Source organism: Lepidochelys kempii, chromosome 10 (genome assembly GCF_965140285.1).
Source record: "Lepidochelys kempii isolate rLepKem1 chromosome 10, rLepKem1.hap1, whole genome shotgun sequence".
In the NCBI taxonomy this organism is placed as follows: Eukaryota; Metazoa; Chordata; order Testudines; family Cheloniidae; genus Lepidochelys; species Lepidochelys kempii.
The window spans coordinates 1,957,528-1,984,590 of record NC_136389.1 but is presented as its reverse complement, the minus strand read 5'-3'; the positions used below and the strand labels follow the sequence as shown (position 1 = coordinate 1,984,590).

Sequence of the window (27,063 nt, the reverse complement as noted above, 5' to 3'; positions counted from 1 at the left end):
CATCCTAGTACCTCTTCTCTGTACCTGTTCAAGTTTGAATTCATCCTTAAACATGGGAGACCAGAACTGCACACAGTATTCCAGGTGAAGTCTCACCAGTGCCTTGTATAACGGTACTAACACCTCCTTATCTCTACTGGAAATACATCGCCTGATGCATCCCAAGACCGCATTAGCTTTTTTCACGGCCATAGTCATCCTGTGTCAATGGATACAGCCCTATCTGCCTTACTCCCACGGCTTAACTCTCCTCCCCAAATGTTTGTGTAACTCCCATTTGTGTCCTCGAGCGAAGTGCAGAGCACATCTGCATGGAGCCACAAACCTACACTTACCAGCTTCACTGCCACTTTGTGTTTCTGTGCTTCTGATGTCACGTTGGACAGGGTGGGAGAGGAACTGTTGGGTCGGGTTCCTGAGCCGCTTTGGTCGGTCTCAAAGAGATCGATAATGACGGGATGGTCTGGGTCACTCTCATCAATCAGAACCAAGGGGATTTGGTTCCAGAGCTTCAGGTCTAACCTCTGAGAAACAGTCTCACTGGAGTTTAGTGGGGGAGCTGAGATTGCGTCCCCATGCTTGGACTGCAGGATCCTTTCCAGGGCTGCCTCGGTGAGCGCATCCAACTCTTTCAATAGATGCCTCACCTTGGAGTATCTGAAGGACAAAGAGCAGTTAGCAGGTGCTGGGAAGGTGGCAGTGGCTTGCAGTAGATTGAATGTCTATAGGGAACATGGGCCTTAGGTAGCTTCATAAAGAGTTACTGAAAAATGAATGCAGTCCATGTACAAAGTGTGATCTAGGCTAGAATGTGTATCCTGGCGGCCAGACCCTGGAGCAAGAACCAGATATAAAATTAGCGAGGCGATAAACCATCAGTGTTTTACTGATGACTTGTGTTTACAGAAATAATGTCATTATCTTTCAAATAACTCATGTTCCTGGGTCAGCAGAGGGCTAACATACCCAGGAGCCACTCTAGAAGGAGAAGACACAAAAATCAACCTACTTGTGGATCTGCTCTAAGTTTTGGGATGTACTTTACACTACTGACTGGGATGTACTTTACACTTTGGGCCACACCTCTGCTCTGTCATATTGATGTAAATTTAAAGTACCTCCAGTGAAGTTGTTGGACTGCCTGATTTCATAGGAGTTACTCTGAATTTACATTGAAGTAACTGAGAGCAGATATTAGCCTTTTGTGGCACCCAGATAATGGGGTTGGGTTGCGGAAAGTGTTTTCATTCATTCTTTTGTTTTCATTTGTTTACAGCAGTGGTTCCCAGACTTGTTCCGCCGCTTGTGCAAGGAAAGCCCCTGGAGGGCTGGGCCGGTTTGTTTACCTGCCGTGTCCGCAGGTTCGGCCGATCGCGGCTCCCAGTGGCCACGGTTCACTGCTCCAGGCCAATGGGATCTGCTGGAAGCGGCAGCTAGTACGTCCCTCAGCCCGCGCCGCTTCCCGCAGCCCCCATTGGCCTGGAGCAGCAAACCGCGGCCACTGGGAGCCACGATCGGCCGACCCTGCGGATGCGGCAGGTAAACATACCGGCCGGCCCGCCAGGGGCTTTCCCTGCACAAGCGGCGGAACAAGTTTGGGAACCACTGGTTTAAAGGGCTTGCTGAATGACAATGGCCACTTTCAGAAAGCCCATATCTTTGCAATTTGAGATGGAAAAGATTTATAGTGCTATGCTCTGGAAATGTCACTGAGAAAGTCAGCTTCACAGCTGATGCTGTATCACTTGGTGCAGATAGGCAACTCACTTGTAGGGGCTGGCATTACAGACTGTGACTGCTGGGAACTTCATGGTCTTAAACCCTATAGAGAGAGATGAACTGACACTGTAGGAGAGGTATGTGCCAATGAGGATCCCCCATTGCCAGAAGACGAGAGATGCGAAGAGCAGAGTCAGGAAAAACCAGATGACTTTTTTCTTTGGCCCCTCTCGGATGATGCGCTTGGGTCCATGCGTGTTGGTGTTATCGCAGTACCAGACCAGCAGCTCTTTGTATGTGTATCCTGGCCCCTTCTGGAGACGGTGCAGCACTCTAATGAAATACCTTTTAAAGTTCATTGTAATGCCTGTGAACATGGGGGGGAAAACAGGTTAGTCTTAGGCAGCGGGATTTAAATTACTTGCCATATTCTGCTTCTAGGAGTCCTTCAGATGGGAGGCTAACCAGCAGGTGCCTTCAGCCTGTCTCTGGTAGCTCTACAGGTGGATTTCACAGATCACAGGGTAGCGATCTCACCTATGCCCTAATGGTTGTGGTCTGTGTTGCCACGAGGGAAATGTGAATGAGATTCTCAGCGTCTCACTACCCGTGTTGAAAGAGTTCTGGAGACCTCTCAACCTCCCCCTGTACCACCACCCCAGAGCTGGGCTTCCTACGGCAATACTGGAAATCCTTCCCACCTAGACGTGGGGAACAGAAAACATGCAGTTATTGGAAGGCAAGTCATACTTGCAAACCCATTCTGAGCCTATTACAGCCTAAACTGTGTAAGATCCTTGGAGAAGGGACCCCTATTTTGTCTCAAAGAACCATCATTCATGGCACTGTATGAACATTAATGTATGCTACTACTGTAGACCAGTCTTAGTCTTAAATCTTTATCTGCTCTAGGTCTGTTTAAACTGCATGACTCTGAACTGGTTTAGAACAGCAATTAGGCTAACTCAGCTCAACTCTCAGTGTAGAAGGGACCTAAAGGGATTTGACTTAAAATGACTGGGGAAGAAGTATTACCAACTCCTTGGGCATCAGATGTATCCACCTCCCGAAAGGGGAGTAGGAAAGAGGGATTTGGGCACAAGTGTCCATTTTCAAGACTAAAAATGTCAAAGGGCTGAGGGTGCCTGCCAGAGAAAGGACAATAGATTGTTTTTTTTTCTCCAGATTCCTTTGTTTTGAGATAATATCAGTACATTTTGTGCTGCTGATGTGAGGGATGCTGCATATTTTGCATTGGTATTGTGAGTACATGGTACATTTTATGCTGCTATTGTGAGTTGAGAATGCGTGTTACTAAATCTTTATATCCCGGAGCAGAATTTCACAACAAAAGAGAGATCTAGCTAAGTTGAAAATCGTTCAGAGGTTTAAAATGTAGAATGTCAGGATTGAGGACCCATGTTAAATATGGTATTAAGCACAGAGGGAGCAGTAATACTGAAAGTGTAGAACTAGAAACGTTTCAATAATCAGCAATATTCAGAAGAAAGAACAAATTCTGCTTTTATGCAATGTTACTCTCACTAACTTTAATCCCATGTAGATAAAATATAAAAGGAAAGTTGCTGTACAGGTTGCTGGGGTATAGGCCATGCACACTCGAAGGATCTCTTTACTCCTCTAGAATTGGAAGACAATGTAGGCTGATTTCATTTGGTTAGATGGTCTTTTTCTCTTGGGCCTGTTTGGTGAGATGACTGCATCAGTTTGAAACCTTACCTATCCGAGCAGAGGAACTGGATAGTAACTGAGTACTCACACAGGCTCAGCTGTTTATGGGGAGTGGGTGAGGACACCTTCCACATCTGGCCAAGACTGCGAGTGCAATGAGTTTGATAAAGATTGAAAACGATTCACTGACTTTGTGGTGTCTCACAACTTCATGCTGAGCTGGAGTCAAACTCCATCTGTCTCCAGTTACTCACAGCCCTATGATCCTGTGCCATGCCCCAACAGAGCCTCATCACCCAAGATCAAATGTCATGAGACCCAGATTACCTCTTCCCTAAGCAAAACCCATGGTAAGGAGCTCTGGAGGGGAGGAACTCCCCCGCCCCCTAGCACTATCCCATTCCAGAGATTTCCTAGGATTGTTGTGTCAGGGACAGGGCTTAGACTCCTTCCTCCTGGGAACAGGAAGCAGTTTTGTCCCCAAACCCAGCAGATTTCATGGAACCTGCAAAGGGGACCTGGGGCCCCCAGCCCTCCGCCTCCCTGACAGCATTGCTCCAATGAAGTCACAATACCAAGGAAGGACTCTCCAAGCCCCCTGCTCGCAAGAGTTTCTTCAGCATGAAGGGGGCCTTTAGGTTCGATTAACTTTCCACTGGCTTTTGTGCAGGTCTGTGGTGGGGATGAGGGCAGGCAATATGCACTTTTCCTGCCCATCTCTTCTACTTTCCAGTCATGGATGCCTGACCCTGCAGAAGCTCTCTGCAGGGGCTGGGGTACTGCAGAAGCAATGGCTCTTCGCTGCATCCCAACTCACCACCGTGCAAGACAGGAGTGGTCCAAGCAGTAGATACCCTCTGAGTAGGCAATTCCAGAGGAATAAGCAAACCTGCGGCATAAAGAAAGGCTGGAGGTTTATTACATGTGGTCTTTTCACCTCAGCTGTCCTGTCACCAGTTAGACATCTGCTTGCTAAATCCCAGATCAGGAAACCTCAAGGACAACCCTTGTTTCATAAACTGGCATAACCAAAATACACTGGAAGCCAGAGAGATTGGCAAAAGCAAACTAGTAAATATTTCTCCCTCTTTTAAAAAAAAACATTAAAAGATTTAGATTAGATTAAAATTAAAACACACCCAAACTCCACTGGGCAACATCCAGCTTTGATCATAGAATAGGGTTGGAAGAGACCTCAGGAGGTCATCTAGTCCAACTCCCTGCTCAAAACAGGACCAATCCCCAACTAAATCATCGCAGACAGGGCTTTGTCAAGCTGGGCCTTAAAAACCTCTAAGGATCACCGGGGGACGGGGACGCGGGGCAGATAGCTCAGTGCTTTGAGCATTGGCCTGCTAAACCCAGGGTTGTGAGTTCAATCCTTGAGGGGGTCATTTAGGGATCTGGGGCAAAAATTGGGGATTGGTCCTGCTTTGAGCATGGGGTTGGAGTAGATGACCTCCTGAGGTCCCTTCCAACCCTGGTATTCTATGATGATTCAACCACCTCCCTAGGTAACGCTTTCCAGTGCTTCACCTCTCTGCTAGTGAAATAGTGTTTCCTAATATCCATCCTAGACTTCCCCTACTGCAACTTGAGACCATTGCTTCTTGTTCTGTCATCTGCCACCACTGAGATCAGCCGAGCTTCATCCTCTTTGGAACCCCCCTTCTGGTAATTAAAGGGGTGCTATCAAATCGCCCCTCACTCTTCTCTTATGCAGACTAAATAAGCCCAGTTCCCTCAGCCTCTCCTCATAAGTCATGTGCCCCAGCCCCCTAATCATTTTCATTGCCCTCCGCTGGACTCTCTCCAATTTGTCCACATCCCTTCTGTAGTGGGGGAACCAAAACTGGATGCAATACTCCAGGTGTGGCCTCACTAGTGCTGAATAGAGGGGAATAATCACTTCCCTCGATCTGCTGGCAATGCTCCTACTAATACAGCCCAATACGCCATTGGCCTTCTTGGCAACAAGGGCACACTGCTGACTCATATCCAGCTTCTCGTCCACTGTAATCCCTAGGTCTTTTTCTGCAGGACTGCCGCTTAGCCATTCGGTCCCTAGTCTGTAGTGGTGCATGGGATTCTTGTGTCCTAAGTGCAGGACTCTGCACTTGTCCTTGTTGAACCTCATCAGATTTCTTTTGGCCCTATCCTCCGATTTGTCTAGGTCACTCTGGACTCTATCTGTACCCTCCAGCATACCTACCTCTCCCCTCAGCTTAATGTCATCCGCGAACTTGCTGAGGGTGCAAGGGTCCATCCCATCATCCAGATCATTAATGAAGATGTTGAACAAAACCAGTCCCAGGACAGATCCCTGGGGCACTCCACTCGATACCGGCTGGCAACTATAGACATCAAGCCATTGATCACTACCCACTGAGCCCGATGATCTAGCCAGCTTTCTGTCCACCTTATAGTACATTCATCCAATCCATACTTGATAGACCAGACTACCTGGATTCCCTGGGATCTGGGTTCGCTCTGCTGCTTATTCACTCTTCCCACTGACCAAATAAGAATTTGAAATTGAGAGGTACAAAGTCTGGTCTTGTTTCAGTTCTAAAAATCTCCCACCGAAGGGGATCCTGAGTTCACGCAGACATGTGTATCAATGGCTCATATACTTGAAAGGCTTGAAGGAAGAGTTGGCTTATTTTAATAAAAAAAAGGAGTACTTGTGGCACCTTAGAGACTCACGAAAGCTCATGCTCAAATAAATTGGTTAGTCTCTAAGGTGCCACAAGTCCTCCTTTTCTTTTTGCGAATATAGACTAACACGGCTGTTACTCTGAAACCTGTCTTTATTTTAATAGTACATCTCCCAAGTCTGAATTTTAACGCTCTTAAAACAAAATTCACAACCAATCAGAATCTCTTCAGTGTAGCCCCTCCTCCCCCCCCCCCAGCATTCAGAATGATGCCCCGGGCTCCTAAGTCAGGGGATTGCTTTTAAAAATCTCATTCTTGTCAAGCCAGCCTCTTGCTTTGAGCTGTGATCTATGGCTTTAGGGGGAAGATGCCGACTCCAATTGTGTTTGATAATTTGAGATTCAAACACTACCCTGAAATGAGCATACACATAATCATCCTCCCTGCCGGCTTCTTGATGGGAGATTCCCCTTATCCTCCGTCCACCCCCACATTCACTGTCCTTTCTCCCTCCTGATCTCTGTCCAACTCACATTCTCCTCTGTGCTCCACCAGAGTCTCCTACCTGCCCCCCTTCACTTCCCACCCTTCAAATTCTTCTTTGCCCCCTATTCCTTGCTGCACCTTATTGCATCGTACCCCCATGGGTTCCTCTGCCTCCTTCAGTCTTCCCTGGTGCCCCATTCCTCTCTCCTACAGCTGCCCTCCTTACTCTTCTAGATTGTGCTGGCCCCCTTCATTTGCCCTTTACAGCACCCTCCCTGCCCCCCCCGGTGACCTGCTTCCCCCACTGTCCCTCCTTGTCCCACTGCTGTTCACCAGCTCCTTACAGCATCCCTCTCGCTGCCTCCTGACAGCACAAAGGAGGGGCCGTTTTCATTAAGCCCAATCTAGCATTAGTCCAATTGGAAACAACGGGAGGTCATGTCCATCTTTGCCAAGGGCAGCCTCATTGCTGCCTGCACAGGCTATTTTAATTGAGGACAGTTTTGTGGCTTCACCTAATTAAGAACAATGGAGTTGGCAATCATTTTGAAAAAGGGCAAAGCTTTGCAAGTTTGCTCCTAATTATCCTGAGAAGCTTTAAAAAAGAAAAACCCACATGGCAACTCCACTACTTTCTCGTGTGCGTGCACAGATGGGAAATGCATTCTGCTGGCCACCAATGCTATTTGGAATAGCTCACTGAGATAGCCGTTACTGTAGGAGGTGTCATGGATTCCTTTCAATGCATTCTCCCTGTTCCAAGTAACTTGTACATTCCTGGCCACATATTTTCACTCCCTTTGCTGCCTTGATTAAAATGTACCACGACCCTTCACCTAACCCTCCTCCCCCATAGCCCCTCAAACCAGCGGTGAGGCTATCATAAAGTTATTGCAGCCTGAGCTGAACATTTTAGCAAGTCCTTTTTGTGCGAGGGAACTTTCCTCTTTAAGGTCTTCGTGGAAGAAGCTGGTTGGAGTCCTGTCACCTCAACTACAGCAGAGCTATGCAACCAGAGAGAACAAGAGGAGTTAGTGTGGAGGAGTCTCTGTGCAGATGGCTCTGGCCTCCAATGTATCCCCAGAGAGCAGCTCTGTGGGGCTATGGGGCTAAACCTTCTGCTTTGGTGTTGGGTCCATGTGGGGACAAATATCTTCCCATCCCCAACACATACTTCTCAAGTGAAAAACTTGGGAGGACACACAATAGATTTTCTTCTCCCCAAACGCCTCCTGTGGGTATTTCCTGGGAGGGTGCAATCAGACACACTAAACTAAGACCCATGATTCAGACAGTTCCATCTAGAAAGGAATAATGCTCTGAACTCTGAAAATAAATGGTAAAGAGGTCTCTAAGAACAGATCAAATTACAACTCAACCCCTTGTTAGCTCACTTAGACTAGAACGTGAGCTACCCCATTCATGCTGGACACACAATGATCGCCCATCACATGGATAATGTGTTCACAGCTCTGCAGGATATGGGAATAATAAAAGTTTCAAATTAGGGAAGCAAATTACAGTTTATATAAACCAGAAAGCTCTGAGCAACAAGTGGGAACGGTTTCAGGGTTTCACAGAATCATTTACCCAATCAGGTGGCTAAAAGTTTGGTCTAAATGCCCATGGCTTGACCAAACTATATTCAAATGTTCATTCTCCCTCACATCTTTGGTTTGGAGATTTTGTTGTTCACTTTGTGTTTGAACTTGTTCTCACCTTGTTCTTTCCATTAACAACATGAGATTGGTGAGCTGATGGGTAGTGATGGAGAAGCACTCACTAAAATAGTCTGTGAAAGCTAATGTTCCCCTCAGAAAGTACAATCTAGAGCTTTGTTCCAGCTGAAGAAAGAGGGTCTGTAGAGAGGTATTTACTACGACAGATTTAAGACCAGAGGCAGCCTTAATGATCACGTTAAACTGCAGTGTGCCACACTGTTTCCCAGCCACCGTCACAGTTGCAGTGGTTGGAGGGGATAGTTTACAGTTTCTGAAAACAATTCCATTTCCCTTGTACAACTCACTCTGGCTGTAGCATGTACTTTTCTGACTGAAACTGTGAGTGTAACTATGACTGAATTGTAACTGGGCAGTGCTTTCTGGCTCCTACATAGTTTTAAATCAATAGACCGTAGTTGCCAACACTTGCTTCCCAGGAGCTGGTAGAATGCTCTGACTGTGTGGGACCTATCCCTGACAGAGATACTAGCCGTAATCTGGAAGAGAAGCTGTGTGACCTTTCAAAGATTTCCACCAATTCAGGAGTGGGAACTTTCTGCAGCCTCCTTCACCATCACAGCATTTCCTGAATTAGCTCCTCACATACAGCAGAGGAAGGACTAACACTCTCATCTGCACTGTGCTGCAGTGTGGACTCCGGGGGCAAGAACCGCAGAATGCACCATGCTGGACTATGTTAATGTGAACTGGGTACCTTTTAGTTTGTGCCAGCAGCGTCCATATGGGGCAATGAGGCTGCAAAACTTTGGTGCGCTCTGCAGTTCCCACCCCCATAGTCTGCATCGTGGCATAGTGTAGACATAACCCAGATCTGCCTTGCTACTGGCAATAGAGTGTGAAGTGAGTTTATCTGCAGGCTGAAGGGACCAGTTAAGAGAGGGAAATATATACGACCACACAGAAAACGACAAGGATAGTGCCTCCCCCCACTGCCCACACCAACAGTTGCCGCTCTCCAGGCACCCAGCTCTGCAGGCAGCACAGAAGTAAGAGAGGCAATACTGCAACCCCCTAAAATAACCTTGTGACGCCCCCCCTGCAGCTCCCTTTTGGCTCAGGACCCCCAGTTTGAGAAACACTGGTCTCCCCTGTGAAATCTGTATAGTGTAAAAGCACCAGATTTCACAGGAGACCAGATTTCACGCTCCATGAAATGCTTTTCATGGCCGTGAATTTGGATGGCCCTACTAATAAGTCATTAAGCCCTCATGGTTATGAGGGATGTGCTGCTTTTGCAGTTGTCATGCAGCTGATGCAAATTGGGTACCAGATTTTGTGGAGCTTTCTTTGGAAAGGGTGTGGTCAAGTGATGCCAAGACATTCAGATATATTCCAACGCATCTCAAAGAAGAGGATTTCTTTGAGCCTCTGAAAGATAACACTTCAAAATTCTCTCTCCCTCAGTTTCCTACTCTCTTTGCCACAGGGTTTTCCAGTGATTATTAAAACCAGATGATGAGCATTACTATCATCACCAGCAATCCAGAACTGCTCTTCTCCATACCAAGTAACAGGCTGACAGTTGAACAATCCCCTCCGGATGACTGGCTTCTATAGATAACTTTGAATTTCAGTTCCTTATATTTCCCTTCCATTACATCATCTTTCATAAACGATTTGTAAATGTTAAGGAGATGTTCTCCTACATGTGACTGTGTTGACAGTGGAGTTATGGCATCAGGGCACAGTGTCAAACATACTGTAGGGGAAAAAAAACAGGAAGTTGTCATGAATACTCCCACTGGATAAACTGCTTAGTTTTTCCCTTCTAATCAAGCTGGTGACCACTGAATGGTTCCTCAAACTGCCACGACATGAGCATCACACTTCCACTCTCTGAATTCAGTGCTGAGAAGGTGCCAGAACAGCAGTTCTGGGAAGACCTCCAGACAAAGATCTGGGATGGGATGGGTGGCAGCAGTGGAAAGTTCTTCCAAATTACCATGTCAATCTACCATGAGCCTTTACAAGAAACAGAACCTCTGGTGGCAAGAGGGGTGTTCCCTCTCCAAGTCCAGCGAGTCCTTGGTCTGTCAGACACACACATACTTTCTTTCTATTCTGAAAGTTAGGTCAACATCTGTTGACTGGGAACTGTCAGAGACCCCACCTCCTTCCACTAAGGCACTCGCGATTTTTGGTTGCTACTGAACAGGACTCGATCAAGAACCAGTGACCTGAGTGACCAGCTGGTTCCTTTTTGCCAATTACCCTAGTCAGCCAGGATCACAGCACAGACTTCTGTGCTACAGGTGCTTTTCAAAAATGTTCTGAGTAATCTGAAATTGCAGATAGACTCAAGAAAATCACTATTCATTAATTAGCCTTTCACTTTACTGCCCAGACAGCCAACACTCATAATTCATAAAGCATGCATAAATTCTGATATTACAATACTGTAAAATGTATATCTCTTCTACCCAGGATTGAAGGGTTTCCTCTTGTTTCTCTTCAAGCAAATGCTCCCCAGAAGTTTCCATAACAAACATTGTATTCTCTTTAGAATAAACCACAACGTTTCTATAGTCTTCTGAATATTTAAACCTTTTCATTTACACAATTACAATCAGTTATAATGCAGCATATGTACACCATTGTATCCTTATCTTTTTATCTATATAAAATTAAAAACCTTGAAGTGTTTACTTATATTTCTTTTCATGTACTGTGTATATATACCTGCTACTGTATTTTTTACTCCATGCATCTGAGGAAGTGGGTTTTAGCCCAAGAAAGCTTATGCCCAAAGAAAGTTGTTAGTCTCTAAGGTGCCACAAGGACTCCTCATTGTTTTTGCTGATACAGACTAACATGACTACCACTATGAAACTTATATTTCTTTGTTCATAATTTTGTAGCAGTCATTACACCCACATGCACTATCTTGAATGTATTTACATTTATCCATCTAACAAATGGCCCTTTTAAAAGTTACTTTGTAGCTCATATTTCCAGTACTTTCAGCACCCTTTTGTATTCTCTTGCAACTAGTTGTTTTCACAGAATTAGCCATCATAAACTAGATTCAGATTACTTATTTTATGTTTTCTTGTAATTTAAAACAGTGTCAAGTAGTTCAAACACAACATCTAATTGTTTATTTACTTATCCTAATGTTTCAATTATTTTCTAAACACTCAATTAAAACTTTCTTTGGGATTCATTCCCATTATACTACACTGGTTACAACCCCACAAGAAGTGGAAAAATAACTACTAGTATAAACAAAACCAGCTAATCTGACCAGCTTTGTGTTATTGCTTAACTTAAGGATGCTATCTTGCAACTCCTACTCACACGAGACATCCCACTGATGTCAAATGATGTGCTTGCCTGAGAGGGAATTATTCATGTGAGTAAACTTTTGCAGCGTTGGATCATCCGTGAAGAGAAAAAACAAACAGCATAAAAGGTGAAAATGAAATGAGAATTCTTTATTCATAATTTGAGACATTATTAATAGAGGATTTTTAATTATGACTAATCTTGACCATGGCCCTTTAAAGATTTTAACACAATTGATATTTCTAAATCCATCTGTGGAAACGTGTCCTAGTTCTGGACCTGGGAAGTGCCCTGAATTGGCTCCAGGCTGCAGTTAGGCTCTGCCCACATCTGCTGTGACTTCAATAACAATTTTGAGAAAATCTACCCATCTTTGCAGAACCACTGGTACACCTCTACTGGTGACAGACATGGTGGGAGAGCGACTGGAGGCAAGCCAAAGGCATTTTAACCTCCTACCATCGAGACCTGCTGTGAGCTGACTTAGATAGCATGTTGGTAAAAGGACTCTGCCCTGTTGAGCAGGAAGTCCTAATTCCCAGCTTGAGTAGCCATAAATAGAAGTGCAGCTGGAGGAGGGCTAGCTGGCCAAGTACACACCTACCATCTCAGATGGGATCATAGGGAAGCTAGATCATCCTGCCGCTTGCACTGCTATTTTTAGCATGCTTGCACCAACGCTGATCAAGCTGGCATGTCTACTTGAGCAGGAAAGTACATCTTCCGGTTTCAGTGTAGACATAATCTCCTCTCTAACCCCACCAAAAATGCTGTGGAGGCTCCAGGCTGCTGGAGATTACTGTTTATCCAAATAATTTTTAGAAACTATTTACTTAGGAGGTTAAATCCTTGTCATGTAAATATCCGAAACAAAATAATCACAACAGCTGTTATTTCAAGAGACTTTATACAGGAATATAGTCATCAGATCTTTCTATCATCAAATCAGTCTGAATCACAATTTACCACCCATTCAAGCGGACGTGGTTTATGTATTTATGGGTTTATGACTAGGCCTAAACACTGTTCTACAGTAGCTTTTTAAACACTATTGTGAAATAAGAAAAGGAGTACTTGTGGCACCTTAGAGACTAACCAATTATGAAGTGAGCTGTAGCTCACGAAAGCTCATGCTCAAATAAATTGGTTAGTCTCTAAGGTGCCACAAGTACTCCTTTTCTTTTTGCGAATACAGACTAACACGGCTGTTACTCTGAAACCTGTTATTGTGAAATAGTTAACCCCTGCCCATGTTGACCAGACAAATCCAATTAGCCCAAACTGGTTTTGAACTGTGCTTAAAACTGTTCATAAAAAGTTTTATCCCCAGTGCAGAGGGAGTCAATCCTTACCTGCATGAGTTTAACATAACCTGCCTTCACTTTATCGCTTACACACAGTAGATAACACAGTAGTGGGGACTCATATTCTAAGAGCCAAATCCCACAGGAGGCAAACTGGCTTTTTACCCTGTGCACACTGATTTCAATGACCCTGCTCAAAGATTTAAAGTTAAACGTGTATCTAAAAGCTTTGCTGGATCAGGGCTAAAGTGGTCAGTATCTTACAGGACTGAGCACTAAACTGGCTGCCAGGTTAGCAAACTGACCATAAAATGATTTAAAATTACTTTTCCCAGCCCTGAAGAAGAGCTCAGTGTGGCCTGAAAGCTTGTCTCTCTCACCACCAGAAGCTGGTCTAATAAAAGATATTACCTCCCCCACCTCGTCTCTAAAAAAAACCCTGACACATTTTAACAATGTTCTGTCCAATGCTGGTAGCACAATAGACTGGTTAACAAACACCATTTTAAAGGGATTTTCTAATGTTGCAGGAGGCCAAGAGCCAAGCTCACTCCCTCTGGCCGGAGTAAGCGTTGCTTTCAAAGGGCAAAGCTGGTTCAGAAAAGAAAAAGTTGCACTTTCACACACACAAATGGTCATTTTTCCAGAAGGGAAGTAACCCTACGTTTGTTTTTAACCTTTCCAACATTTCCTTACCTTAATTTCTACAATCTTTTTTTCTAAGACAAAATCTTACTCTTTCTTTATTCCTGCAGCTGGCTCTTGCTTGGTTCTGTAGCCACACCTGCAATCCTGAGACAGCTCCTTGTACTCACTTGAGCTTAATGTCAGAGGAGTTCAAGTGGCCCATGTTTTCTAAAGGGATACTTCAACAGCTTCTCTATGAACCCTTCAGGCTGCCCGGCTCTTCCATTAGCTGGGATGTACCATGTAGTGTAAAGCACACAGGTGATAAGTGAGAAACTGGCACTCACACACCCACCCACCCACCACTATTGCTAACCCCTCCCTATCCCACCCTGAATCAGGGAACACAGCAGCACAATACTCTTCCCCTCCCCTGCCCCACATCCAAATGGAGAACTTGGCTGAGAACTTGGAAGGTTGCAGGAGCCAGACAGAACTCCACCGCACAGTCAGGCTACTGCAGTAGCAGATGAACCCAGGGCAATGTATGTATTTGTTGCTTCCCCTAGATCGCACTGTTTACAAAATTGAAGTATGCAGCAATAACTGCAGCCATGGGGGAAACTTTATGATGCCCCATTGCTGCTTCCAGAAGCTTCTCATTTTACTGTTTTACCTTCCCCTCCCCTGATTTGGGCACTGCTGGGTAAAGCATCTACCAGCTACCTGTCTCTTCCTCTTCTGATGATCTTCACTTTGCCCCTACACACTACTCGGGTTGTAAGGATTCTTCTCTAATAAGTAAATAAGAAATTAGTTGCATTTTTCTTCAACAATATACTGTAGTAATACTCTGCCCTTTTATAGTTATCTGAGGATCTCAAAGCACTTTACAAACTTTAATCGACACCTCCAGTCAACAATGGAGCAGTTGTCTACACCAGATGATACCTCCACCATTGTCTGGACACAGTTAAAGTTTGGCTCTTGCTGGCATCTGCTACCATAATTGTGTGATCTGAAATAATGTTCAATAACTGATCGTGAAAATCAGTTCTGGATGCAGGGCTTCTGTAGCACAAAAGGAGCCATATGCATTTCACACTCACGGAGGCCCTATCCACACAGTGGTTGAAATAATGCTAGCAACAAATGTGTGTATGGTCCTAGCATGGTTTGCCTCAGCATTGTGGAGAGGCTACTCCCATCACACCCTGAGACCCATAAATCCAATCCTGCTCCTGTTGAAATCCAAGGGGACACTCCTGTGCCTGATGATGCCTATAGGATCAGACTTCATGTTATAAAATCATGCTATAGACTACCTATTAGTCTGTAATAGGGTTTGGCGAGCATAGTTCTCATTTTTAAAAAATCCCAGTCCACGTTGATTAGGGAGGCTACACAAAAAGTTTGTTGGTCATGACTCTGTTTAATAACCAGTTGCTAACATGATTCCGATACTAGGACAGGCCCATAATATCTGCTATTAGTTTCCTTGCTGAAATGCACAACAATAATTCCTCTCCAATCTTCATTTGGTCACATGCCACCTTTTCCACAGCCTGAACCAAAGACTGGGGCAAAGTGTACATAGAAATCACCTGCCGCCTTGTTTTCCTACAGAAAGGATTTTACTCTGTTCTGATTTAACTGTTGCAATTTAGGGGTAGAAATATTCTTATTTTAGTACCAGTTTTCAGACTAACAGGCAGTGTAACAAAAATGGAACCAGTAGTGTACATACTCTTATCAAGTCGGAAAATCATTTACTGAACCTGTGTGATGTTAACTTGATCAGCAAAGGTTTTGCTTCCATTATTGTGTATATCTTGGCTAATTCTGAATGAGATCCAACCTCCCTGTAGGGTCTACTCTCCTAGACACAACGCTTAGTACTAGCGTGGGATGGAGTATGTGTGTTACATGTCATTAGAAGACTTTTTAAAAGGATTAAGTTTTTAAAAATAACAGTCTATTTCCAACACGAAAAATTACAGTACTTTTGGGGCCAGAACCACACAAGGACTTAGGCACTTAAAGCCCAGATTTAAGCACTACTGCAATCCAGAACCCCCTCCTCAGCTGCCACCTGACACTGTAGGTGCCATAGGACCTACATTTTTTCCATAAAAGTTCCCTAGGCACCTAAGTTTCTACCTATGGGCCTGCACGCACTACCTCAAGCCGGCACATGGATGCCTCTCTCTTGTCTAAGTCCCAACTCATAATATTCAAACTAGGGCAAGACAGGAATTCCCCTGCTTATCTTGCCTTAAACGGCAGGGGAGCGCCCTGGCCTTTCTTCTTCAAATATTGGAAACCTCTCCTTGACATACATTCCAAGTCCTGTGTTTCTCCTGTAAGAGTCAGTGGCCTTTCAGTCACTTAGAACAAGCCAAGGAACCACGTTCTTTGTTGGTTTTTAGTGAGGATGATGATGTTGAGAATTACATTTATGTATTATACATATCAACAGAAATGTACATGTGTGAAGAGAAGCCTTGTAACTGGTGCAGCAAGAGCTCTAACCAGCAGTTCCCTCATAAGTTTGGATTTCTTAGTGCTTTACAATAACACTATATCAGGAATAGATCAGGTAACACATCATACATCCCCAAGAGGGACAGTTCTCTGATGAGAAATCCAAGTGACAGCTGTTTGGGGATGCATGGGACATCTGGAACAAAGGACATGGCCACTGATATATTTGGAAAATCAAAACTCTAACTTCATTCATTTAGTCACAGAGATTTAAATATAAAAAACTGAGAAGTTAATACAAATTAAATAGGAAACATGATACCTGACTGCACTATACACACATTCAGTATACTCTACTGGCTTGACTGCCTGTACAAGTGTTGCCAAAGTGTAAAAGAACTGAAAGACCTCTAGCCCCCATCAGCAGATCAAACACTAAAAAGCACAGTTCCAGGCAGTGTAACAAAAATGGAACCAGTAGTGCACATACTCTTATCAGGTAGGAAAAACATTTACTGAACCTATGTGATGTTTGAGTGACAAGTTTCCATTCCAAAAACATTGACATATGTCATATACATATTACAGAAGGAGGTAAAATAAGTGATTCTTCCTTGTTATGTTAGTGAAGCAAATCATTTGCTGACAGAGGCAGAAACAAAACACACTTATCTTATTTGTTCAAACTAGTCCACTGAGCTTCCTGAACTTTGATTCCTCCTGTGAAATTCATTTGTCTTATAATAAAATAAAATCCATTAGGGACATATTAAGGATGTTGTGAACACCTGAGTTAAGGGTTTATTGACTTATGTAGAGCACTGAAAACTTGTATTTTGAATTAGTATTTCCAGAATGTTTGCACAAATTGAGGGTTTTCTATTGCCAATTTAATGATATCTATCTCATGCCTTTTGTATGACTTTTTAAAATGTATTCCTCTTATTTATATAGGTTTTTCACCATGGCCTGTGGCAAGTTTCCATACTGAGAGTTTCTTCTAGTAATACCAATCAATTTTAGGACTAGTTCCTTGCCCTAGAATTGATGATTCCTCTCTGTATGCTACGTCCCTACTCTGCCCTCATTTATACATGGAGCTAATAAGTTTTTCATCTTAATTCAGCAAGACACACACAAATCCTCACTCATGCTTAATCATTAGACAGCTGCCCAGTGTTAGGGAGGTCACACCTGCTTTGCTCCTGAACAGATCTCATACATCCTGTCATTCCAATAAGGGTCTCCTCCTTCCTGCCTCACATTATACAAAGCTATCTGCTCAGAATACTCTATTTTGCAAAACATGGAGCTTAAAGCCTTTACTGAAGTGCAAATTAATTTCCTGTGTTGTAAGAAAGGAATGACAGGTTCCTGCGACATCACAAACACACCAAATGAAAAATGAATTAAACGAATGAAATACCTATTTCCTATTCTTACAATCTAAAACCAACCATTTAAATCCCCAAAGCTTTCTGATTGGCCTCCTCAGTATGTGTTTTAGGATAACAAGTAAAATCCATTCTTGGCTATTGATAGTCAATATTACCATGTGAATTTTAAGCATACTGCACAATTTTAACCACAAAGCAACCCATTAAAACTAATAGAAATTCGGTGGCTGCTTCTCTGGCACTGCACAAACTCCAACCCATAATGGAAAATATCTATTTTATAACTCAAGTATCAGAGGAGTAGCCATGTTAATCTGGAACTGTAAAAGCAGCAAAGAGTCCTGTGGCACCTTACAGACTAACAGGCGTATTGGATTGTGAGCCTTTGTGCGTGAATATCCGACAAAGTGAATAAGATATTCACTCACGAAAGCTTATGCTCCAATACGTCTGTTAGTCTATTTTATAACTGTCACTTATCCTTTAATGCAGCCTTGTGTGTCAATACAGGTAATAAGGTGTTGCTGTTTTTATTAAGTGAATTTTAGTGCTCGTGAAAGGTGCCAGATTAACAGCACTGAACACTGAATTGTCTTCTGTCACCCCAGAACAGGTACAGCCTCCCCCCTTGCTGATGTCTCCCTTTGACCCATTCATTCCTCTGCTAAGGCTGCCAGCAAGGGACCCAAATAGAGCTTGTTACTATAGCAGGTTTTGTGATATGGGCACGTATCCACTAGGAACGTGACCGAGACTCAAACGTCGTGTTGCCAACTCTCATCACATTTGGTGTTTTTCTTAAAGACCCAGCTGCTGGAATTAAGTTATCAGCTCGGAATCTCTGCTTTTTTTAGTAAGTTTCTAGCCCTCATTTCTGGGGAGAAAATCTTGAAAATGTGACCCCTGAACATTCCAACATCAGGAGGTAAGTAAAAAGAACCACAGATGCATTCTTCTTTTTAAAAAGCTTGTGATTTTTAACTCAGTCTCATTGACCTGGGGGGCCTGAGACATGATTTTTGAATGCTTGGGGTTGGCAATAGCCACTACTAACGGGAGCTGAAACTGTTGTTAGAGAGAAAGCAGGACAGCTCTATTCTACAGGCAGAACAGCATGGGGCCATCTGAGGCAAGGTGTTCTGTAACTGTTTGTGTAAGTGATGGTGGGCTGGGCAGCCATTTGCCTGAACTTGGCCCAGGGTGAACGGTTCTTTGCCTAGGATCAACTTGTCCCATTAATGACAGGTTTCAGAGTAACATTAACAATCCCATAAACATTCCAGCCCCTCTTCGTTCTTTCAGAAATGCTGTTGAATGCATTTTAATGTGAGTCACAGAACATTATTCCATATGTCCAAAATTTACAATAGACAAAGGGAGGAGATGAGAAAAGCTACAAATGTTTTGAACGTGTAAAGACTACAAGATTGGGTCCGTCTTGATGAAGTGTCATGAATCCCTAGGCAAACAGAGAGGAAAACAAGTTCTGATCACTTCTCTGTCCCTTCAGCATGTAAGATGCACAGGGTAACATTTTTGTGCAGAATGGATTTTGATGAGTATGAATTCTCCTGGAAGATGTGGGCTGGAGACAGGGTAGCATCTCTTATTCACTCAGTGCGGTACAGGCACAAAGTCATAGACCTCACCCTATTGAATACAAAGTAGTTAGGGAAAAGACTTCAGAGCCAGTATCGCCTGCATAGGCTCTGCACGAGAGGCCTCAATGTATGCAGGAATAGAACACCCCCGGAAGACCCAGGGTACCATCTGTCAGAGAGACATTGCCTGGTGAAACACCGGGCTATGTCAGTCTGTTTGAGGAGTTCAGCTTGCTGCACATTTTACCAGAAAACCCAATAGGGAGACCATCCCCTATCATTCATGCCTGACAGACCTAGCCAGAAAAATAATAGAAAATTCCAGTGTTTATCGAATACAAACTGCAAGGTGGCTATTCCCTCCAAGCCATGCTTTCTGTAATAGTGCTGACAAGAGTTTTGTCCTGTTTACAGTAGCAAACTGTCTCCAACCCTGGTTCAAGTGCTGACAGCTCACGTCAATCACGGCTCAATTTCCGACTTATCATAGAATCACAGAATATCAGGGTTGGAAGGGACCCCAGAAGGTCATCTAGTCCAACCCCCTGCTCAAAGCAGGACCAATTCCCAGTTAAATCATCCCAGCCAGGGCTTTGTCAAGCCTGACCTTAAAAACCTCTAAGGAAGGAGATTCTACCACCTCCCTAGGTAACGCATTCCAGTGTTTCACCACCCTCCTAGTGAAAAAGTTTTTCCTAATATCCAATCTAAACCTCCCCCACTGCAACTTGCTATCTCCGAGCTCTCCCGAAGGTGCGCACTCCCCCAGCTACAGCTGAGCTAGTGACGTGTAAAGAACAACCATTCATTCTGCAAATTTCATCTGTGCAAATTTTCCAAGAGCAGATAAAAAAAATTCTTGCATGTATTTGTCATTTGGGGGATTATTCACCCATGTCTTCAGCGAGCACTTTTTGCCTGCAAATTGTTGGGAGCCAGGGCATTGCCACCTTCGCAATCCAGGCCGGGCTGGCTAGACGGCCCTGCCTGGGGAGAGCTGGTTGCAAACATTTTTGGTTACTTTTAATCCAACTTTTTTTATCCAGGAGGCATTACGGAAAATGCCCAGCTGGAAGGATCCCACGGGAGGGTGGGGGCAGCATGGCCCCTGCCCAGGCTATGGGGCTGGGATGGGGGTATCTTGAGCTGAAGACTGGCCCTGAGCTTGTTCCCCGGCCGTGGGTCTCGGCTTCGCAGACACCGACAGAGGCGCCCTCGCAGCCCCTGCGAGCTGGAGCAGGGCGAGGAAACTGAGGCACGGCAGCGACTGCCCCCGGTCCCGCGGGCCGGCCGTAGAACTCAGGCGCCCTGAGCGCCCCTGCTCGGGGCTCGGGGGGTCCCGCGGGCAAGTGTCGCCCCGCTCCCGGCCCCCAGCGCCCCGCCCGGCGGAGCTTACCTGGCTGCGGGGAGGATGCGGGCGGCGCGGCTCTCGCGGCTGATGCGGCTCAGCTCCCGCCAGGCGCGGGCACGAGCCGGAGCGCGCGCCGGACGCGGATTCGGGGCGCGAGCCGCCCGCCCGCGTCACACCCCAACCCCTCCCCTCCCCCCCCGCCACCTCTTCCCGCCTCCCCCCAACTCCTCCCCTCCCCCCCCACCTCTTCCCGCCTCACCCCAACCCCTCCCCTCCCCCCCCACCTCTTCCCGCCTCACCCCAACCCCTCCCCTCCCCCCCACCTCTTCCCGCCTCACCCCCCACCCCCAACCTCTTCCCGTATCACCCCGCCCCTCCCCCCCAACTCCTCCCCTCCCCCCGCCCCAACCTCTTCCCAACTCCCCCCAACTCCTCCCCTCCCCCCACCTCTTCCCGCCTCACCCCCCAACCCCAACCTCTTCCCGTATCACCCCGCCCCTCACCCCCAACTCCTCCCCTTCCCCCACCCCAACCTCTTCCCAACTCCCCCCAACTCCTCCCCTCCCCCCACCTCTTCCCGCCTCACCCCCCAACCCCAACCTCTTCCCGTATCACCCCGCCCCTCCCCCCCAACTCCTCCCCTCCCCCCGCCCCAACCTCTTCCCAACTCCCCCCAACTCCTCCCCTCCCCCCACCTCTTCCCGCCTCACCCCCCAACCCCAACCTCTTCCCGTATCACCCCGCCCCTCACCCCCAACTCCTCCCCTTCCCCCACCCCAACCTCTTCCCAACTCCCCCCCAACCCCTCCCCCTACCTCTTCCCGTATCACCCCGCCCCTCACCCCCAACTCCTCCCCTCCCACCCCCCCAACCTCTTCCCGCCTCACCCCCAACTCCTCCCCTCCCCCCACCTCTTCCCGCCTCCCCCCAACCCTCACCCCTCCCCCAACTTCTTCCTGCCTCCCTCCTCCCCCTGCCCCTCACCCCCAACTCTCACCCCAACCTCTTCCTGCCTCACCCCCAACTCCTCCCCTCCCCCCACCCACCCCAACCTCTTCCTGCTTCACCGCTCCCCTCACCCCCAACCTCCTCCCCTCACACCCCGCCCCCTCACCCCCCAACCTCCTCCCCCTGTCACCCCCCACACACCCCACCTCCTCCCCTCTTCCTCCCAGAGACCCCCAACCTCCTCCCCCTCTCACCCCACCCCCTAATACCGCAAGCTCCTCCCTTCACCCCCTCCCCCCGGAGGCTCCAACCTCCTTTCCTTGCCCTCCCAAGCCTGTACCACCAGAGACCCCAACCTCCTCCCCCTCACCCCGTCCTCACCAATTTGATAAAAATCCTCACCAATTTGCATAGGTGAACACAGACCCAAACCTTTGGATCTTAAGAACAATGAAAAAGCAATCAGGTTCTTAAAAGAAGAATTTGAATTGAAGAAAAAGTAAAAGAATCACCTCTGTAAAATCAGGATGGTAAACACCTTACTGGGTAATCAGATTCAAAATATAGAGAATCCCTCTAGGCAAAACCTTAAGTTACAAAAAGACACAAAAACAGGAATATACATTCCATTCAGCACAAATTATTTTATCAGCCATTTAAACAAAACAGAATCTAACACATATCTAACTAGATTGCTTACTAACTCTTTCCAGGAGTTCTGACTTGCGTTCCTGCTCTGGTCCTGGCAAAAGCATCACACAGACCGAGAGAACCTTTGTCCCCCACAGCTTTGAAAGTATCTTGTCTCCTCATTGGTCATTTTGGTCAGGTGCCAGCGAGGTTATCTTAACTCTGTTTGCAGATGACACTAACCTGGGAGGAGAGGTAGATACACTGGAGGGCAGGGATAGGATACAGAGGGCCCTAGACAAATTGGAGGATTGGGCCAAAAGAAATCTGATGAGGTTCAACAAGGACAAGTGCAGAGTCCTGCACTTAGGACGGAAGAATCCCATGCACCGCTACAGACTAGGGACCGAATGGCTCGGCAGCAGTTCTGCAGAAAAGGACCTAGGGGTGACAGTGGACGAGAAGCTGGATATGAGTCAACAGTGTGCCCTTGTTGCCAAGAAGGCCAATGGCATTTTGGGATGTATAAGTAGGGGCATTGCCAGCAGATCGAGGGACGTGATCGTTCCCCTCTATTCAACATTGGTGAGGCCTCAGCTGGAGTACTGTGTCCAGTTTTGAGTCCCACACTACAAGAAGGATGTGGAAAAATTGGAAAACATCCAGCGGAGGGCAACAAAAATGCTGAGGGGACTGGAACACATGAGTTATGAGGAGAGGCTGAGGGAACTGAGATTGTTTAGTCTGCGGAAGAGAAGAATGAGGGGGGATTTGATAGCTGCTTTCAACTACCTGAAAGGGGGTTCCAAAGAGGATGGTTCTAGTCTGTTCTCAGTGGTAGCAGATGACAGAACAAAGAGTAATGGTCTCAAGTTGTAGTGGGGGAGTTTTAGGTTGGATATTAGGAAAAACTTTTTCACTAGGAGGGTGGTGAAGCGCTGGAATGGGTTACCTAGGGAGGTGGTGGAATCTCCTTCCTTAGAAGTTTTTAAGGTCAGGCTTGACAAAGCCCTGGGTGGGATGATTTAATTGGGGATCGGTCCTGCTTTGAGCAGGGGGTTGGACTAGATGATCTCCTGAGGTCCCTTCCAACCCTGATATTCTATGATTCTATGATTCTTAACCCTTTGCAGGTGAAAGGGTTTTTCCTCTGGCCAGAAAGGATTTAAAGGTGTTTACCCTTCCCTTTATATTTATGACAGGAGTCAATGCTCAGAGTCTAGGCCCTGAGCTGTCTCTGCTTTGTATTAAGAAAAGAATCTTTCTCTGCCAGTATTTAACATTAATGGTCCATCTATTGGTAGTGCTCGTTGACGACAATGTCTGAAGGTGGAAATGGGGGATGGAGGCAGACTGCCAGTGGTACATGATGGGAGATGGGAAATATCTAGCTGTAGTAACAGTGTGGGAGGTGAGGAATGCCCACTGGTGGTTATACTGAAGGGAGGGAGGTAATTAAGCTGCTGTTGGGATGCCCACACATTTGACTGTCACAAGAAAACAAATGGGCTCCTACAAAACTTTTAAAGAAACAAAACAGATTAATCGCAAGACAGACCCGTATCTCATGGAATTACAAGGAACCACAGTTGTGTTTGGTGGAATGACAACTTTCTCTGTGGAGAGATGTACCAGCAGCACTGGCTGCGAATGTTTGTCAGCAAAGTGACTCCCATCCCAACTAATATTCCTCACCCAGATGCATAACCAGTTCAAGGCAGACTCCTTCAGGCCAATGCCGCACTGCAGTGGAAAGGTAAGGAATGACAGGTGTTTTCACTGGAATGATAGGTGTTTTCTATGGAGATGGTGTTTATCACATTTTAAATATTTCATCCAATGTGTAAAAGTTCTAATTTATATTTTAAGAACTGGGCAGAATGGCTTATTAATGGTATTGATTGTAAATCAGTTTGTTTTGTTGATAATTTCTCTTGATCGCAAATATTTATGGTTATTGATTTTGGCTGGAAACAGACAAATGTGTTTTTTTTCTGAAAGGAGCCTCTATTATAACTCAGACTTTTTTCATTGCATATTGCAGCATCTCTAGTTAAGTAGTTTGTTGGTAAGCTTTGTTTGCCTTGAAATTTGCAATTTGTTTCCTTTATGAACATTTGGGTGAATAGGTTACCATGTATGAACAAAGGACATTTTACCTTTCTGATTTTTAAGGACATGATTGAGTGGATATTGAGCGATTGATAATGTGAGTTCAAATCAAGATTATTCTTGACAGCTGGGGGTCAAAACTCAGCCACAGTCTCTATATTGCACTGTGACAGCGTCTCTTTTTAAGGTGGTGAATGTACAGATTTCAGATCCTCACCTAATTCCAATTCTAAGCCCCCTCTTCCCAATCTATCAGACATTAATGATTTCCTCGCCGTCCATCTTATGGTCCAGCAGCCAGAGTTGTTTTCAAAGTGAGGTGGCTTGGCCCATACCTCCTTCAAGAAAACCCACATCTTAAGTGAGGAGAGGCTATAGTGCATCCTGATCACCATCAGCAGCAGCCAAAACCTCTTACCAAGGGAGTCTGTTTTGGAGAACCCAAGCTTTCAAGTTACACTCAACATTTAATTAATAAGGAACGCTACTGAACAGTTTAAGATGGGAAATGAAGAGGAAACCTGTATTAACTTGAAACTGCAAGAGGAATTCAGGAATGTAGAAAGAAAAGGAGTACTTGTGGCACCTTAGAGACTAACCAATTTATTTGAGCATAAGCTTTTTGCGAATACAGACTAACATGGCTGTTACTCTGAAACAGGCATGTAGAATATCATTAGAGTTTGAGGACAACTCTTGCTCTGATTCACACGTAGTGGAATTCCACTGAGCGCAATGGAATATACAGAGTGTGTGAAGCAACACAATTTAGCCAGAATCAGGCCTGCTTGTGTGGTGTTCTGGTCTTCCTCCATACATTCCTGTTCCCTTTATAATCAGCTGTTGGCTGATTATTCAGACGGAAAGAAACTGAGTTTAAACCTTGCTTAAGATCTATGATGTAAGGTGCTGTTCTACTTTCAAAAGGGCAGGGTGGAGGTTATTGTATCACAGTAAGGAAAGGACAGATTTGCTACATTCTGTATTGCAGCCAGCTGTAATTGCAAAAATTGTACATTGGGGTTTGTTTCTGAACTGGACCCTCATTATAATGGAAGCATATTAGAAGTTAAGTTCAGTCTTACTATAAGGGAGCAAGGTTTTAGATGAGAAGCTAGTATGTATAAGCATAATAAATGTTTCCGAAGCCATGGAATACCCAAGGATGTGATGTTTTCTTAACCAAATGTTTGTCCTCCCACATCTCCAATCCCTGTAACTCTGCCTACTTCATCCTCCATAATGTTGGCTTTGTCTGACATAGCCTGGATGACTCCTCTGCTGAAATTACCATCTCTGGCTTCATTTCCTCTGTCCTAGACTACAGAAGTTGCCTCTTTTTTGATGCCCCCAAGCTCTAGATCAACAGACTCCAGCATGTGCAGAATGCTGCTGTGTTCTTGCCTTATGAAGAACCATCACTACATCATACCCAGCCTCAAACACCTTTCCTGACTTCTTGTTCATTCCAGGATCCAGTTTAAAATGGCTCTTCTGACAGGCCTCCGTGGAACTGCCCTAGTTGAGCTCCAAAATCTTATCTCTTTCTACTTCCTGCCACCTCCATCCATCTTGCCCTGGCTTCATCTCTTTCCTCTCCCACAGTCTCACCATTAGCAGTGTAAGAGCCATCATTGCTGTCGCTCCTGCTGTCTGAAACAGCCTTTTGCTGCTTCATTAACTCTTCTCCATCTCATTTCAAATTCCATGTAGACATCTGTGTTTCTCGTGTTCATGCCTCTTAGTATCTGTCTCCCTCTGCTGCTACTATGTAATTCTGTGAAGAATTTTGAGATAGTTTGTATGAAATAAACTGTACAAAATAATGTATTGTTTCCACTGTAATATTGTATGGGGAAGGTTTTTCTTATCAGGTATTTATGAATTTTTAAGGTATATTTTTGCAGTTCTCTTCCCTCTAGAGCTCAGGTGGCCCCCATCATGAAACACCTTCCTTGCATGTCTTCCCTCTGCCACCCCTTTGGAAGAAGCAAGGAGACTCTTAATAGAATGACAGAATCATAGTATTTGGTAATGGAAAAAATCTGTTACCCTTAGGTCACATCCTAGGGACTCAGGCTGCTCATATTGAAGTCAATGGGAGTTTTATCATTTACTTCAATAGCAGGAGCAATAATAATGTTGTAATAATTGTGGCCTAGCAGGCCTACTTTAATTGTTAGCCTAAGTGGTGAAAAGTAGGTAAAAGTTGGTGAATTGTCACGATGATCTGTTATATACAATTGTTTAAGAAAAGGTGTAAGGAGGAGTCAGAAAGACTGAATTAATGTAAACAGAAAGGGTTTACTGATACCACACAAGGATTATAACTGGTGAACAAAAGGAGTAGAGTACTGGACCAAAATCGGTGCTATCGAAATTAGGTCTAATTGGTGGGCAAAATAATGAGAGGATGGGCCATTCCACCCATTGCCTTTTGGGGGACCCTTCAAAAGAGACACTGCAGGAGGAAGAAAGGCAACCTTTTTACCATCACCACAGCTGTAGCAGAAGAATTGTTGCCATAACACCAGACCTTGATACTCCAGAGGGAACACTTAACCATCATTGCTGCACCAGGGTTGACCCAGCTGATATATGTGAAAGCCTGCTCTGCCTTCCCCTTGTGTGCTCCTTTCTCTCCCCCACTGTCTTCCTCCTGTCCCCTCTCTCTCCCGGCTTTTCACTTGATCCTGACATCAACTGTACTTCACGGCTCCAGCACAGAGAGCTGAGACAGCCCATTCAGCTCTGCTCAGTCTGAGAAGGACCAGTAAAGAGAGGGCCCTGACCAGACAAACCAGATGATGTCCCTGACCAGGAGGTGAGTCGGGGTCCAGACTGCCAGCTGTCATGGCTTGCGTGCCAGCTCAAAGCATCCATCCATGACTGAGCAGCAGCCTTGTGTCCTGAGAATGTCAACAAAAGCCATATTACCTCCATCTTTACTATCCTATGTCTTCTCTCCCTTCTGGGTCTATCTGTTTTATCTAAAGCCGCAAAGTGACTATCATTCCAGACACAGAA

The 27,063-nt window shown here is 45.4% G+C and overlaps 1 protein-coding gene across 5 annotated transcripts in view; it reads right to left on the bottom strand.

Annotated features, from left to right (window-relative positions):
* Positions 1 to 20,499, bottom strand: part of LOC140918037 (epithelial sodium channel subunit beta) — a 51,610-nt gene extending 31,111 nt beyond the window's left edge. For 2 of the 5 annotated variants that reach the window (XM_073361609.2, XM_073361606.1), the window contains exons 1-4: positions 20,392 to 20,499; positions 4,229 to 4,300; positions 1,768 to 2,086; positions 336 to 657 (exon numbers count right to left, since the gene is read on the bottom strand). In XM_073361609.2, the coding sequence (XP_073217710.1) occupies positions 336 to 657; positions 1,768 to 2,078 (633 nt within the window). In that variant the 5' untranslated portion in view covers positions 2,079 to 2,086; positions 4,229 to 4,300; positions 20,392 to 20,499. Of the gene's footprint in view, positions 1 to 335; positions 658 to 1,767; positions 2,097 to 4,228; positions 4,301 to 20,391 lie in introns of those variants that run through there. The other 3 variants (XR_012161060.1, XM_073361605.1, XM_073361608.1) reach the window with 2 other exon arrangements.
* Positions 20,500 to 27,063: the final 6,564 nt, after the last annotated feature.